Source organism: Hyposmocoma kahamanoa, unplaced genomic scaffold (genome assembly GCF_003589595.1).
Source record: "Hyposmocoma kahamanoa isolate Upper Pololo Valley unplaced genomic scaffold, ASM358959v1 93, whole genome shotgun sequence".
NCBI lineage: Eukaryota > Metazoa > Arthropoda > Insecta > Lepidoptera > Cosmopterigidae > Hyposmocoma > Hyposmocoma kahamanoa.
In genome coordinates, this window is record NW_020654810.1 from 19811962 (window position 1) to 19829715 (window position 17754).

Sequence of the window (17754 nt, forward strand, 5' to 3'; positions counted from 1 at the left end):
AGATGTATGGAAAGACGACATGAGTTTACATTCCACACAAATATGATTCAAAGTGTATTTATTCCAAAGCACTTCAATTTATTTGAAAAGGGCAATCCCTAGAATTTCGTGTTCGTTTTTCTCTGGGAAGTCAGCACAGTGAACGAGCAGTAGCTTAAAAAAAATTACGTTTTTAAGTGTAAAAATTTAACCTATGGAATAAATGATTATTTGACTTTGACAGCCCTGTTTGAACTCCGTAACGTAACGCAAAGTAAAACCCTTTAGAAGAGAGCCTTTTCCTTATCGTCTTGGCTTGTAAGCTTGTGGCTGTAAGTAGACGACTCTGATCTTACAATGACAACAAAACCATTCTATGAAAAACAACCAATTTATTTGATTCAAATTTTGTTATTCTGAAAGTGAATCCGAATTTCGTTTTTCGATATTTCAACTACCACATGAGATGTTTTTCAAGTCAGGGGGATGCTCTATCCTGTTTTAGCGAAAAGATTATTAGTATGTAGCTTGTACAGCGCCATTACAGTTGTAACGTCACAAACAAGTGTTGGCATATCGTTCCGGATTTCAGAATGAGTAAATATTTTATTTTTCAACGAATTGCACTTCTGTCTCTATGTTTATTTATGTCCATTAATTTTTGTCTATTTTGTAAAGCTAATTTTTCAAATACCGTATCGATATGTCAATTGTTTTTTTTAAATTGAAGCGTTACTTGTTTTTCAGTTCATCTATCTAATTAAAAAAAGACATACGAGTGACACTTGAGCGACAGAAGCGAAGGTTGGTGCCTTGGGAGTATATTTAAATTAAATTCAATACATTATTTTGCCGTCGCGACCAAGAGAAGAGGCCATGATTATCTTGATTTATTTTCAGCTTGCCAGTGAACTCGCTTAGAATGCCTAGCGTTTATTAATTTGCATTTAGAAAATCGTATAGTGAGAAATACGGAAAAAAACCACGACAATGCGAAATAAAAAAAAAATGTTGATGACGGCCGTCAGCTGCCCGACCTGGATTTACGAGCCTCTAAAACAGCCAGAACGAAACAAGAATTTATACGAGTCACTGCAGTAAATTTGTCGTAAATTGTTATACAAACTTACAAATCCTTTGTACATTAGCCTTTATATTTTCGTCATTTTATTATCACAAGATAATATTGCACCATGAAGAATACACTGGGCTTACCCACACTGTTTACATGATTTACCGATAAATGAGCAAGTCTTAAATTGTCTGTAAAATGACAAAACGTATGACACTTAATCATCAAAAATAGACATATCAAGCTACAGCTCATGGTATGATAATGCCTAATCTTGAACTTGATTAGAATTGCGACGTCAATGTTGCTGTACCATAAATTATCCAACGATAATGAACATGTTTTGCTCTTTAGAAAACACCAAGTCAGAAAAGATAAGGAAGCATGTATAATAAAACAATCGTCTACAAAAACATTTTCCTCAAAAAGCAATCAGATAAGACTTAATTCCTTAATTCGATCTGATAAATTGCACTGTGTAATTGAATTTTGGTAAGATCGATGACGACTTTCTTACAAGGCCACGAAGCATAAAAGTTTTATGGTCGTGACATTGTATTGAATTCCGTGTACACCGTTTCAGTGACGTCTATCGTAATATAAACCTTGTTGTTGTGGATTCAATTGATAATAATTTATTATCCACCAACAAATGGTATCATTTTCACCGAAGAATTTTGACGATCCTGGCGTGGCTAAATGCACAAGATAAAACCGGATTTTTGTTTGAAATTCCGGTCATGCATTATCCAATAAGTTGATTAAAGACAATACAATGTTCAGAAACTTTTGAATGCCTTTATCGTTACATAACAGCAACTAGGCAGTACGAATAAAATACTATTTGAGGAATATTTTGAGTATACTTGTTCGTTAGTACGGTTAGAACTTGTATCTTATATATTTATGTCTTGTAACCGAGACATCAAAGATAAATATTAGTCCGGAACTCCACATCGCAAAAATAATAAATTATTTTAAGTATTGTAGAGTAACGTAATTAAATAACTAGACCAAACACAAAGATAAAGTAAAAAATAAAATATACTCCAGTACACGATAAATATAAATAAATTTCGGAGGAAGTCTCAATCGCAAATTCTTTATCATGTCGCGTGTTTTAACCACAACATCAAATTATCAACGTTCGTGAGTAACCGAAATGTTATCTTTCATTGACGACATATTATATAAGGCATTATACAATAACAAGCAAACAATGCAAAGACCGACCGAAGGACCTTCTGCCCAATTAATTAGGAGCAACGGAATTTTTGGAATTTAGAATTGGAGTAATGGTGTTCTCACCGTTTTATTCTAAGTTAATTAAAAGCTTTCAACGTTCAATTAACTTTGCACTTGAGTATGAAAATTTGAAATAGAATTCTATATTTTGCCATGAACAATGCTGTTTATGAAAATTTGTGGACAAAATTATTCAGAACAATCATGTGAATATCGTGAACAGTGCCAAACACGACTCTAGTGACGTAAATACTAAAAAGTCATCGCCTCCGAGCTATCGAGGAACAATAGCATAATTCCTATGTACCGAAGCTATGGCGAGAAGGTTCACAAAGGAAACCACAAGACACGAACAAAGGCAATACGATACGGAGGCCGTAATAAAGTTTACAAAAGCAGCTATTGTCAGTTCTGTATTTCGTTTAATATCGATTCTAATTTCAATATCACGCAAACGAAACAAGGGGCTGGGCAATAAATGTGGATATGATAAAGATATTCAAATTAAAGACGTACAAAACGTAGCAACAATTCATCACAATGGGATTGAATGAATGATGGCGTATGGTAATGTAACAGAGTCTATCATTTTCGAGACTATTCGTAAATACATGCAATTAATGTAGTCTTTAATTTAGACGATTTATCGGATAATGAGTTGGCCTCACGTGGTGTAGCATATGATGCATGAAATACAAATGATCTAAACAACACAATAACATAGAAAAAAGATACCCAGCTACAGTAGTGCGCGTCATTGGCAAAGGAAAATACAATAGCATTTAATGTCACTTTCACAGACGTAAGTAAACATGTTCAAACTCCATACCATTTTGGAAACTCTAGGATCTTTGCCAAAGATATGAGGAAAAAACAACAACGCTATTCTTGTTATGTTAATTAAAACACATTATATCTGAAAATCTGTTTAAATGTCTTTCTACAATCAAGTCATTTCCCGTAACATTCTACATTTCTGGATATTGTCTATACAATGACTAACAATGCATGTTCTGTAGATATCAAATAATATAAACAAGATACACCGTATCAGGTGTCGTAATATTCACAGTTGACGTTCTGATGGTGTCAAGTCGACTAAGATAGTAATGAGATCAAATAACGATTCAAAATCCGATGCCAAACAAGATATTCGGGGATGTGCGGTCTCCACAAGCTTTAAAAATGACGTATTGTTTTTGCGCTAGTGGAGGCGTCCGCCCGGTTGCTTTGCCTTGCCAACTACTAGTTGCGTCAGTTCTGACCATATATTTATGAAGTTGTGACCGTAAGAGGAAAATATCTAATGTAAAATGTTTAGTGAGAAAATTAATCATAATTTTTACTTCGATTTCAATTATTCAACGCTCAAAATTTTCACCTATTTTCATTTAATCTGGACTGCAAAATTCATTAACACGAAAATGCATTTGTAAATTTAGTTCTTTCTCGACCAAAATGTGATGTAAAATACTAGAATCTCATGAATTAAGTATATGACGTGTGATGTCTTGTTTAGCCATTGATTTTTTAAATGATTTCATGAAACATCATTTGAATGAAGTTGAGCTAAAGGATTTAAAATCTAGCACTCTTCCGAGTATCTAGACTCCACATTCAAGTAGGTTAGAAGATACTAGCACCTGCTAACGACTTTTTTGACTCCACTGGCATATCTACTCACACGTGGTGATGAACTCACCACGCTGCCCACGGCTGGTCTGGGCCACCGCTGCTGCAGTGCATCTTAAGCAATCACTGCTGCACATCTCGGCTGAAACACTCATTGGCTGTTCTGCCATTACAATTTGCATTAAATGTATGCCGTAGATACTAAATAGTTTCTTCTGTAGTTTAAAGAAGTGCGCATTTGACCTTCATGTCAACTTGTGGAAAGTGACAATGAGGTCGACGATGGATCATGCACATATAATCCCCATTCACTCTCGGCTTGAAAAGGCCTAAGTAATAGCATTTAGGGAACAATTCTGCAGGCAGAGTATTCCACTCCAATACCGTAAAATGCCATATAAATGTAGTAGCGTAACGCTCCGTGCGAATTTTGGGTTTATCCACAATATAGGGGTGGAACGGAGAAAGCGGATCGAAGAACGATTTCATGCAATTCCGTCGCAAACTGGACTGGATTGGACTACATTTCGTAGACTAAATCCTTTTATGATTTAAATGTTACACATAAAAACTTAAGTCATTTCTAAATAATACAATACAACCAAGTGGTATGTCGTAATTTAATATGAGTGTCTAGTAAATAATCTCAGAACAGAGTACTAAAAAAACCAATCTCAAAAGTGCGTGGAATTACATATAATTACCAAGTTTTATTGAAAACGGTTACCGGAAAGTGCGCAAACCCGGATTCATCCCCCAGGTTCGCCACTATACGGGACTTGACACAAGAGATTAAAAATCGGTTCTCAGTACTCAAAGCATATTGGAGAGAGAAAAACGCCTTCAATTAAAGAATAGCAAAATCAACCATTAAAATAATTGCTCGTTATAATAAAATTTAGGCGCTATTTATAAAAATGAATCTTCATGCGTGAACAGCCACCCTTAGAGGTGGATGATTTTCTTCAAAATTAAATGGTACCACTATGGAGGTACCCTCTTTCCTACAAAAAAAATCATGAAAATCGGTTCACAAATACCGGAGTTATTGCGTAACATACACACAAAAAAAACGTACAGTCGAATTGAGAACCACCTCCTGTTTTTGAAGTCGGTTAAAAAGCACACGTACTTATTTTCTATTGTATAAAGAGTAAAACGATTTCTTGGGTGACTTTGATCGGAGGCCTTAAACCAAATAAAAGTTCATTGAACTTAGTTGAGTAAGGTAAGTAATACTTTTTATATCGATAACCATGAATTCAATATTGACAAAAGAGCTGTGAAAACACTTCAAAGGTTTCAAAATGGGTGCGAGGTCGATCTAAAACGTGTTTGATATTCAATTTGGTAAATAAGATTATTTACAATTAGATATTTACGTTGTTTGATGACTGTTTAACCATGTATCGCGACCTTATAGCTCGATATCGTACTTATAACAAAGCAATTTGTAATTTAATATTCAAAGCAATTGTCTGAAATTTAATTAGTGATCGTTCTTATTATTGGTACAAAGACTAAACAAAGACAAAGAAAAATTCCTTCGACCCGGTTGGACCAGAAGCAGCGACTTTACTAAACCGACCCCAGATGAGCTACGGAACGAGTAGACCTTCTGTGGCTCAGTTGACCTCTAAGTGCTTGTTGCAGATCTTTGATTTTGGATAGGAAACAGCTTTTTTGAAAATAAATATTGGTTCTTCATATTATTGAGATAAATTATAAAACCAGTAAGATAGATTTATTATTTTCTTTTTGAATTACAAATCGCAGTCATCAAATTCCAAGTGGCAAATAGCCGTTGAATTAGTAACATTCCTATAAACATGCCAACTGATAGTCATGGAAATACATGTAGTATATAAAGAGCTAAACTACCGTTGAAAATAAGCGTGCAATATGCAGAACAATATAAATGAACATGTTGCAGACGCAAACAATACCTCGCCCACGTTGGAATCTGGCCGTTTACGTCATTACAGTATGATAATTAAGTACACAGATAGATTTTTGCTGATAAGGGACAGTTACACTGAACAAGAAACATTGCAATACTGATTGATGGATTGATTATTGAACTGATTAATACCATATCAACTGAACTTAAAAATTGAAACCAATAATAACGTAATTTATAGAAGAAAAGTTAAACACCAATAGGTAACAGGAGAAAATTCAAAATCCTTTATTTTGTTTCGTCTTAAATTATCAATTATTTACGAAAGAACTCGTGTAGTATGTAAAGAAACGTACTAAATGAATAGTCTCATAATTCAAATAAATTGACGTGTAAATAACGTCACTCTGTACACAAAAACAGAAAACGTGTCGTCTTGTTGAAAGATTGTTCCACTCGCATGTACTATGTGTAGTCATACAAATCCTGCCCCAACGTGATCATGAGTCATGACTTGAGTGACAACGTCAAACGGGGGTTGGGATGTTTACGTAGCCAACTTATGTTGGTAGGAACAAAATTTAACGATCTCCGAATATCACACGAAAGGTTTCCAAGGAAATTTGCGTCTTATGCTTGCGTAAAATTGATGAAATTGGGTTTCTCGAACAAAATTTCAGTGTAAATTGGAAAATAAAAAGTTAAATAAGCAATGGGTATTTGAAATCAACAGTGTTTGATGACATTGTAATACTTAATGGCTCCCGAATGTCGTGTAAAATAAACTGAAGACTACTACAATGGACAGTTTTGTTATTGTTGTTTAATTGCAATAACATCATGCGAATTTAAGCGGAAGCAAGACAATTTTAACTAGTGACTAGTATTGAACAAGTCCTATAACACATCAAATAATGAAATACAATATTCTTCAGAAAGCACCATTTCGTATATAGAGCAAAATCCAAGACGAGTTGTTTGAGAAATTGAAAGCCCGGCAAACAGATTATCCGTTAGATGTCATAGTTTATTTTTTTTAATACGTTTTAGGACAATTAACGGTATATTTACTAACATACTTACACAATAAGAATGAGTATTGAAATGCCATAAACTAATTTCGACATCAAAATTCCTTTCCTTGAATTTCTTTAACTACTGTTAGAGGAAGAGGAAATAAGGGGCTAGAGTAAAGAATTCTGCATGGCACAAAAAAAAGAGTTTTTTAAAATAAATAACATTGTGATAAACAATACATCGCAATACCGATTCGTGTGATCGTCAGTATATCATGACAATATTAATAAAGCCCAATGAACAATAGATACAAGTTACATTCACTTTTCGCAAATGTTCTCGGTCGGAGGTAATGAATTAGAACAAACTAACTACTATGGAAAATTGTGTCGCGCTTGTTACGTCTGTGCAACTAACAAGTGTTATCGAGTGTTCCGTTACGCAAGTCATTAAGCATTAAAATCGTCTGTAATTCATCTCTTAAACAGTAGCGCACGAGTACATTTAAGTATTATTATATGATGTCGAATAAAAATACACTGCGCACCAACACAAAAGAAACAAAAGCGCTTGAAAGTATGATCTTTTGAGAAGTTACAATCTTGAAACGTTTCGACGTAATCGGTATCACACAATGGTAAATTAGGGTCATTGAGATATCACTCGAAATTCGAGAGACCACGGGATATCTTGATGATAAACATAGGAAACAAACTGAAATTTTACACGAAACTAGGGCAGTAACTATATCAGATAACCATAAGTAATAGAGCAAGATTTACAACTGTCTAAATACGTACATTTTAGGTTCTGTTTTATGCGAAATATAAGTAATTTGATTTTGACGAGGTAAGTAAATGGTTTCACAGTAAATCGTATCGAGTAAGTATGATGGATTTCGCAATGAATCGTAATTTCGTTTGATTTGCAAGACTTCGTGACCCAACTCGGAAAATTGTTGAGATAGTTAGAATGATATTGATGTGTGCACAATCATGACTTCTATAAACTGCTATTCAAAATATTATTCTATTATGAAAGTGTAATTTATGTTTCCAGCTTCTTCAAACGATAATTGCTGGTTTTATTTAGATGCTCTTGAACGTGACCGTGAGCGTGTTACGTCACAAATAGCGCACGTGCTCAAGCCATGAAGCCCCATACTCGTCTAGTTATCTAATACATAACACCATTTTTATAAGAAGATTATACGGAATACCTTCTCGAACGGACGTCCTTGCACGTAATGGATTGAACAGATTTCCGAGATGGTTGCGAGACCGCTTAGTGCTTCGATGCATTAAATAAATGCCAATAACTGCGGGCACGAGATCCCCGTAGTCGAACTAACGGTTACGTACAAGATATTCACGTTCAAGTTTGTTTGCTGTGAATTTCAGAAAGTTGTGAATCTTGTGGGTGCTTTAAATCATACATTTTATGTGTCTATCAATATTCATTCAATACAATGTCTACACTGAATAGAATAAATTAATTATATCGTTAAAAGCTCATTTGGGTAACATTGTCAGACCGAACTCTATTTCTGGAGGATAGTTAGAATAACAGAGATCCTAGTGACAGAAAAGCATCGTTACGGATCTGGCAGCGTGTCTAAGCTTAACCAACAAAAATAAACGGGGAGGCCCGTGATTTACGAGACCGATTTTTTTAAACTTAAAATATCGCAATTCCGATACCATTCGGAGTGGACTTTGTGTCCCTTACTACTACGATTATGAATTGGCATTGAGTTTGACATTGTGATGATAAAGAGTTGTTGGGATACAAATTCGTAAATCTGTATGCCGTCTGCCAAATTACGACACGGAAACGTCAAAACTTTTTTACTTTATAACCGGTTCAAAGAGCTGTGTTAAAGTTTATCATTGCGAAAATTTGCAGAAACAGATTATCTGTGGTTTTAAGCATACAATATGACTAAAGAAAGCGGGTTGAGGACGAGTGATAGAATCACGTTCATATATCAATTAGAATCATGCCAAACTATGAACCATTTTCTAGAAATAGCGATTTCGTGAAGTTGTGAAATTAGTGCAATAGCTATGAAAGACTTGGCATAGGCGAACTGGAGGCGTGAACCTACCTCACAACCCCGCGTCAGGGACACGCCCTCGATAAAGAAGAAACGTATTGCTATTCATATCCCTTGAGTCATAAAGGTCAGGGGTAATCAAGGGGACAGCTGTCGATGTCCAGTGGTAATTTAAAGATATTTGTTCGAATATACAACGTTTTAGTATGCAGTGAAGCATCAGTCTAGTTGTAGTTGTACCTACAGTATTAATCACAGTATTCTCGTGCTGTATTTAAATAACCTTTCTCAAATGCAGAATTTACATATTTTGAATACCATTTTTATGTATATATTTTTATACTAGCATCGCGGATTAGTATCTCGATTATAATAATAACAATTACGTACACGTAGACCCGCACACTAAGGAAATACTGTGTCGCGGGTGCCATGGACACACACATACACAACCACAAATTGCACCCAAACCTGAAACTCACGAGAGAAATAAATGTATTTCTCCCAGATCGGGAATCGAACCCGGGATCTGTGTTTAATTATGCAGTTTAATTATGGGAGTATAACAATGAAATAGAAATGAAATGCGAAGGCATACTTTATCCTTATTATTGTTGACGTTAAATTGACAACGATAACTAATTTTGTTTGTTATAGTTCAACTGTTTTTCTTGCATCTACCATTTTCCTAGGTATAGTGAGGTGAAAAGTTGTTTCGCTCGGTACCTAAGTTGTTTTGCGTATCGTGTTAAGTTGTGTTGCGGATTATATTTGTTAATCACTCGCGAAAGAATTCTTCGCTTGCTCAGGTTTCAATACAAGCACTTGCGTCAAACAACAACTTTGCAGCATTGCATAACAAATAACTATTATATTTATTATTAATTTTGTAACACGAAGCGAACGCTTTCAGTTCTATAATGAATGGCGAGTGCGACCCGCGCAGTGCAACTCGAGTGCGCCTCGAGATTATGTGAATGTGTGCGTCCGTTCATGACGAACTGCAACTTTATCTTGTTATACTTATGATATTAATGAGCTTTCAAAAGCGAATATTCTGAACAAATCCTCAAATGCCTATCTATCATTTTTATAAATGAATATAACACTAGCTGCAGTTCCTAATGTTTGACCGGACATAGTGAAACTGTATTTATTTTGTTAACTGGTCAATCTCTATATATCTGTGTTTCTATAAATAAAAGAGTCATGAATTGATGACGCAAAGATGTGAAATACGGAACCGAAAATACATTGAAAAATTTGCCTAATGCTAGTTACGACAGATGGTCGGGAGAGGGACAATATTAGGTCATTCATTGCCTTCAAATTTTCTTATAACACGTAATATTGCATAACAATACGACAAGCGCAAGAATCAAGGTATGTTGTAAACAAATCAGTCTTCTAAAAAGTATTACTATTTCGTTTTCTATTTTCGCGGAGACAATGGCGGAAAAAATCCACGTGATTTAACTTTTGGCAACGGTCAATGGTAAACACTGGCACGTCAAGATTTCCCCGAGTCTTATTGATCTTTGCCAGTATTTTTTAAATAAAAATGAAAGGCATTTTCTTTTAAATTTTATGCTTGGTTAGTGTACCGGCTTTTTGTTTAGACTGCGTATATTTTTTGCTAAACAATGAAGTAACAACATTTACCAACAGGATATAGTGCAGTAAAAAGAATGTTTTGAAGCCTCATGAAAGGAAAGATAATTGCGTTCCGGGTAGTTTCCTATTTTCTTTTGTCCTATTTTTAATTTGCCTGCTCTGAAATCAAGGAATCTGGAAAAAAATACAAAAGCAAAAAACAACATGGCGCCAGTGGTGTCACATTTCTAAATGATAGACATTAGGCAATCCTACACAATATGCTTATCTTTCCAGGAATTAAATAAGAAAAGAAATTAGATAGGCGAAAAATTTGAACTTTAATTTGGAAATTTGTTTTTTCCAATTATTTCGTAAATTTATTGGCTGTATCCATAAAAGGTTAATACATTAGAGCGGTACTTAAGGCTTTATGTTCATGATTGTATTTTATAAATTTATTGGCTATATTAAAATTAAGTTTATACCATAGTTGTATAACGGGTTGGGGATTTATATTAGTCTACCGTAATATAAAAGACCACCCGGAGTTAAAGTCAGCCTGCGCTTAACTAAATTTGATAATTTCCTTAGACTACTAAGGTTTTCAATGACAAAGTTTATTGCAACAACATTTTACAGAAGTCAAGTCAACATTCACAGTGTTTAGTTAACTCACTCCATTGAATCACAATTGTGTGAGAAATTAAATGGTATTTACAAACATAATATTATTATAATGTCTTCTGTAGTGTACCTTCTATAAATGTATAAGATTTAATGACTCACTAATAAAAAATATCTTTGAAGTTAGTTCAAAATTTATATTTGGAAAAATAACTAAACGCATTTAATCTCTAGCCTACATATATTTATGTTAATCAAATATAGCCTCGAGTTGACTATTCAAAAATAACACTTTTTTAATAGCATAGTTAAGATCATTCTAAAACAAGCTACCCTAATAGATATGTTTCTTAAAGGCATTTGGGATTGTGTGCTACGAAAAAGTTGCACATAAGAAAGGTGCAACAGGCACATCCATTATTTCCCGCTAGACATTCGTGTATACTGAGAGTGATAACCTGAGAAGTACTCCTTACTTGATAAAATGCCCTGAGAAGTACTTCTTACTTGATAAAATGCTTTTGTTGTTTTCACTTTCACATGATTCTTATGTACATACCCTACCTATATTAATACTTATTATTTTAAAAGACGTACCAAAGACATTGCTAACGTTACGTTGAATCAATATGTAACTGAACATGCAAACAATGTTTAGAATATCAAATAAAACAAATATATATAAATATATTATAAGAAACTTAATTTTATGACCGTCACCCTATTAGCGCGAAAAAAGTACAGGTAATGTTACAGTAGGTATGTAACATTTACTAGGGAATAGTAAACATTTTTACGGGATTATAAGAGACCTTCATAGTAAAAGTTGTTAAGTGTCTCCTAAACAAGCACTTAAAAGTGTATGAGTTAATAAATTGGAATCTTAAATAGAGCAAATCTATATGCTTGTTTCCAATAAAGAATTGTATTTAATTTACCCAATATTTAAATGTATTAACTAAATAAATTATTAACACATTACTATGCATATTTCAATATTGACATATTAAACAAAATAAAAAAAAAACTACTATTACATAGGTATATTTCAAATTATGTTAATTTGAAAATATGTGAAGTATAAGTAAAAATATATCTATTAATAAACTTTTGGGTTTTCTTACTCATTCTATTCGGGAAAACCTGCCTACAAATAAATAGAATGTAATACATGAAAATCAAATGCAATTTTTACTTAACAAGAAGAGATATAAGAACATCAAATACAATGAGAATAGTTATAATAGTATATCTACATACCTTCATCTGGGGTGAGATCGCCAAATTTGATGCCACCACTGTAAAAAAAGATAACAAATAGTTGCAGTGGGTCCATAAAAAGGTACACAATTTGAAAAAAATACAAATTTCAATTCAAAATATTCAAGTAAGTAACAAATACTTTAATTTTACTATTAACTTTATATTCTTTCAAGAAATGCAAGCTTTGATTCTACATTTAATAATGAAGGATCAAAACTTAATAAAAAAAAATATTTTCTAGATTTTTTTCACAAGCCAAATAAAGAATTAACTTTGGTTGGCTTGTAAAGGTTATCAATATGAATTTTGACATAAGAATTCAGTACAATGCATCAACACAAATTCTACAGTGTGTACGAATTTTAATTTGCAATACAATTAATTTGAACTTTCCAAATTAAAAAAATGTTCATTACAGCAATTATTTGTCTGTTGGATCATATTACTCAGAAAAATGAGCATGTGCCAAGCACATTAGGTATTTCATTTACAATAACTACCTTTGAAAATTAGTATAGAAAAATGCAATAAATTTCATGATACAGCAAAAAATTCTTACAAATCCAACTTTAAAAAAATTTTAACTCATTCTTAACAGTTTTATAGCAGTAAAGTTCAAAGTAAATTTAATGTACAAATTACAAATTCTACACTTATCAATTTGTGATGGGTGCACTTCGTACCTGAGAAGGACGGTAGCCGTTTCCGGCACCCGGAACACCTGGAAATAAACACAATGTGGAACGACGTCTTATTGGATCTCCACCTGGAGAAACCATTACCACAGCCACCCTAAGTATTACAATAGAAGCCCCCAATTTCTAAAATTCCCTTAAGAGAGGATGCAATTTTGAAAGCTTGAAGGCAATTACATTTTGGTAGGGCCAAATATGGGATACAAAATGTAATAAATGAAGTCTTTTCACGACTAAAAGGACTTTAACAATCTTTGAGTGTAATTCAAAAGACATTACATTTATGATTTCACTTTGAAAAAGTTAAAATACTGAGACAAGATTTCTGAGCAATTATTTACTTAAAATTTAAATTATACAACTCACCTTCCATCCCAAGTTCTCGAAAAATGTGCTAAGTCGGGACTGTCCAGTAGTTTTCCCGCCGCAAGGCCCTGGTTAGGTTAAAAAATAGTGTGGATTGAATTAAAACGATGCCAAGATTCTCCACGTGTTGCGTTTCAACCTTCTAACAGGCAAAGTAACACTTTATATGCTAAAAGAACTAAAGTTTCCATTAAATACTAAACACACAACAACATATTTACCATGGAAACTTACAGAAAATTAGCTAAAATAAAAATTACAAATTGAAAAACTTACCACCAGTGAGCACAAGCTTGTACACGATTTTATTGGGTTGATTCGCCATTTTTGTTAAACGTATTAAGTAAATTAAAATAAAATTACACTACCAAGGAAACTAAGCACATAAATATCATAAAAATGTTAAATTTACAAAAGTGATAAAAAGAGCCATCACAGTTCAAGACATACGCATCGCCCACAGGCGTGCGCTCAAACGAAAGAATGAAATGAATGATTTTTGACGAAGTAATACTTTTTGAACGAGTAGATCATAGACAATTTATTAGATGATAGTAGAGTTCGGCCCTTTTCACACTCGCCGATGTGGCCTCAGCACAACAAACGCCTGGCAGCAGTGAAAGCGTTGAAAAAGACGTTACGTAGATATATTAAGTTACCGTACTCGTGAGTAGTACTGACAGCCTCATTGTCATATTGGCTGGTACAGGTTCAAGAGCACGTCAAGACTTAACACTTAAAACTTAAATCCAACTCTTTGCCGCTTACGATAAGAACGGTCCAAAATGTGAAGCTTGGTGTGCTTTTGACAGTACTATAGTAAATAATAATTAATGAATTAATGCTAGTGAAATTTGCACACATGACGGTATCCCAGTCATAGCATGTTGTATAAGTTCCCGATGGTAAAAATCAATACATTTTTATATTCTTCTATATGGGAGTACCTTAACAATTTAATATGTAAATTACAAAATTTTATTTTTAATATGCACTAACTCAATGATAATAAATAATGTCAACTTTGATCGATGCCGTCGACAACGAAAATCGGGCAGATATCGGATCAAAATAACAATATTGGTCAACTTCCTTCCTATAATAGAAATACCATAAACAAATGCGAGAACAGCACCATCTGTTGAAGGTTCTCCAAACATCAAAGAACTGTCACCAAAATGTCTGAACATCGAACGCCATCTATGAAAAACACTAGAGCAACAATAAACAGTGGCAAATATATCTCCAAACTCATGTTTTCTACTGGTTTCCTGCGTTCAGGTGTTTAACATTTTTCGGGTTTGGAAAAATTGTCTAATAATTGCAAGAAAAAAGAGATACCAGCACCATCTATTGATTAATGACGTGTATCTTCTTGGACATACAAAGCAAAATGTACATACGTAGTGATTGATTAGACCGCGTTGGTGGAGACACATAATCAAAACGGACCTTTCCTTTATTTTTTTTACATCTTCTAAGACGAACCTAGACAATTGAAAAACATTGTCCTAGGAAGGATGAGTTACGTGTTCCTTTATGTTTTTTTCCATCCTCTAAGGTTCCATGATAGGAAATCATGTCAGAATCATAATTATATCTGCCGTCCGCTAACTAAAACGCGGCTAAGTGACAAAAAATTTTTTGATATAAAAAAAACCATAACCTAGTTTTAGAAATGCCGATAAGTCGAACACGTTAACTAATTTTAAAAGAGCATTATGTGCTCTATTTTTTCTATTTAAAACGGATACTTGACAATTTGTCACTTTCACGCGTTTTAGTTAGTGGATGGCAGATATTTAGTATATAGAAGGTATTATATATCTTAGAAGATCTAGTCGGAATAAACTCAATACTGGCGAAATCCAAAAAGGGCACCAACAAACGGAATGAGGAAAATTAATTTTATTTACGTAACACCTCCATCACTGATTTTTAAAACACATTTTTTATCACATTTTATGTTATTAAACTTTATAACAGAAACGTTGATTAATACACAAACTTCTTTTGAAGCGCTATGACATTTTTCTGATAATATCACAAGAGCTGGTATTTGTTGCCAATACCTTCCTAAGCAGCGATTTCGCTTCTCCATATACATTTCTTTATTAACTGATGTAGATTGGTTGTTGACATCTGAAACCAATAATCATGGTCTACATATAAATGGCTCAGTTCATCAGAAGTGGCCATCATTAACCTGAGTTGCATTTAGGATTTCAATAACTTATAGATAACTTATGATATAAATGCTGTTGGCAACCATTCAACCTCTAATGATTGCACAAAGAAATATATCTAAGTATTTGAAATTAATTAAATATGAAGTTAGTAGTCACCTTCATCTACAAGTAAAAGGTACTTTTACTGCTCTTACATGTGCTTCAGAAGAGACAAACTAATTTAGTGTGAGAATAATTTATTCTCCATAAAATACCACCTCAAGTCACCTACACTTCAACACTTATATTACCTTCAAGATCTGCAGTAGCTTGGTCAATCCATCTTGTTTGTATATTTACACACAGCATAACCAACTCAAATTCTTTGCATAAATACCTACTGTAATTAACAAAAGTGTTTAAAAATGTTAAGCCTGAAACAAAGTTCATCAACATGATTAATAAATAATCAGACAACAATAATCACAAATCATACCACTATTTCATCACTTGCTGCAAATTAATATTTACTTACCAATTTTGTTATCATCGCCCAAATGTTGGAACATCAAACATGGCAATGAGTCTATAATGATTAAACTTAATCTTTCTATAATTATTGTTTTATTCTTTATCCTTTTTAGAAATTCAAGAATTTCATCCATAGTCCAAATGTGAATGACTCTTATTTTAAACATTACTATGGCCATTTCCTGAAAACAAAATATTTACACATGCCATTAAAACATAAGAATCCACTTACGTTACAGTATTGTATTATTTTAAGTAAATTTATTATTATTACTATTAAGGGTCTCTATTTTATGTACTTTCTCTTCCTTCCCATAGCCTAATAGATAAATTTTGGATTTTATTATTTATATTTATTATCAATGATAAAGAATAAAATTCCTTAGTGTAGGTTTTCACTACATTTACAAACCAAACCCAAGTAAATGCAATAAATTTTATATTTATTTTAAATTATAATAACAAATAACATTCAGACCTATTTGAAATAAGTACAAGGTTACCTTATAAATTACAGATGTACAAAATTTTACTGTGATCTGTTTTCTATTACCCGAAATAAATAAATTATTAGATATATATTTTAGCTACCTTATGAGAGCAGCCACAAGCATCTAATATCTTTTGTATCCGAGTAGCAGAAAAGTCCCCTTTAGTATCAATATAGAGTACAGTGTTTTCGCTGTTTTTAACAGTGTTTATTGCTAGCTGTAGGCATAACTGAGTTTTGCCAGATTCCGCTAAACCACATAGTTCTGTTAAGTATCCAGTTGGTATTCCTCCATTTAAGATGGCATCCAAACTGTAAAAAACAAACAAATAAAAAACGTAGGTTTGTTTGAAAAAACAAATATACGCGATTTAAATCCGGAAAAATAGTTTCATTTCCTACAAATAAAAAAAAGTTAAATTGACTTCAATATTTAATATACTTACATGCCTTTAAATAAACCATAGTATACTAAAAGTAAAAAAATAGAAATGTTTTACCTTTTACTCATCTAATTAATATAAAAAAATAATAGTCTTAAATAAAGTGAACTAAAAATTTGCGATTGCCTGTGGCTTCAAGTAAAAGCTTATCCAATATATTTTCGAGGTCAAAATAACTATTACTTACTTATTGATTCCGGTACTTAAAAGTCTTTTATTATTCATACTTTTAAATAGCAGTGCTGACCCATTCACGATAGGAGCCGAATATTTTTTAAATATATCGTTTCTTAAAGCTAGTATTTGGGGTAAACTAAGTTTTGTAAGAGTAGATAACTTTCCTGTATCCTCTTGCAAGAACTCCAGTATAGTTGTAACACGGTTTTGTGAAAGAATTCTTAACACATAATCCGTAAGATAGACAAATTCACCAGCTTTTAATTTTTCCATATTGCTGAAAAATGCACGCACAGTTCTATTCAATAATATTATTTCACTTCGCGCTTTTCTGATGTGTCACATTTGCGTTTTGTATTTTTGTCTTCTGAATTACGATAAAACCAACTTAATTTTTAGGGGCGAAACGCAAAAAGATGAAATTATTGCTTATGGCAGTACTTTGTTTCCGGTTGCATTATCTCGACGTGAGTAGGGGTTTTCAAAAATTTCCGCCTACC

General features: G+C 33.1%; 2 protein-coding genes across 4 annotated transcripts in view; both read right to left on the reverse strand.

The window, feature by feature from the left end:
- Nucleotides 1–13917, reverse strand: part of LOC113237346 (TRPL translocation defect protein 14) — a 31491-nt gene extending 17574 nt beyond the window's left edge. Inside the window, exons 1-5 of one of the 3 annotated variants that reach the window (XM_026473763.1) lie at nucleotides 13722–13917; nucleotides 13446–13513; nucleotides 13068–13105; nucleotides 12382–12419; nucleotides 3999–4091 (exon numbers count right to left, since the gene is read on the reverse strand). In XM_026473763.1, the coding sequence (XP_026329548.1) occupies nucleotides 3999–4091; nucleotides 12382–12419; nucleotides 13068–13105; nucleotides 13446–13513; nucleotides 13722–13770 (286 nt within the window). In that variant the 5' untranslated portion in view covers nucleotides 13771–13917. Of the gene's footprint in view, nucleotides 1–3998; nucleotides 4092–12245; nucleotides 12265–12381; nucleotides 12420–13067; nucleotides 13106–13445; nucleotides 13514–13721 lie in introns of those variants that run through there. The other 2 variants (XM_026473764.1, XM_026473765.1) reach the window with 2 other exon arrangements.
- Nucleotides 13918–15128: 1211 nt separating this feature from the next.
- Nucleotides 15129–17633, reverse strand: LOC113237593 (DNA repair protein RAD51 homolog 4). The gene is made up of 5 exons (XM_026474163.1): nucleotides 17265–17633; nucleotides 16736–16946; nucleotides 16149–16326; nucleotides 15925–16047; nucleotides 15129–15587 (listed from the first exon to the last, which is right to left on the reverse strand). The coding sequence occupies exons 1-5, from the start codon at nucleotides 17525–17527 to the stop codon at nucleotides 15358–15360; spliced, it is 1005 nt and encodes a 334-aa protein (XP_026329948.1). The 5' UTR covers nucleotides 17528–17633; the 3' UTR covers nucleotides 15129–15357.
- Nucleotides 17634–17754: the final 121 nt, after the last annotated feature.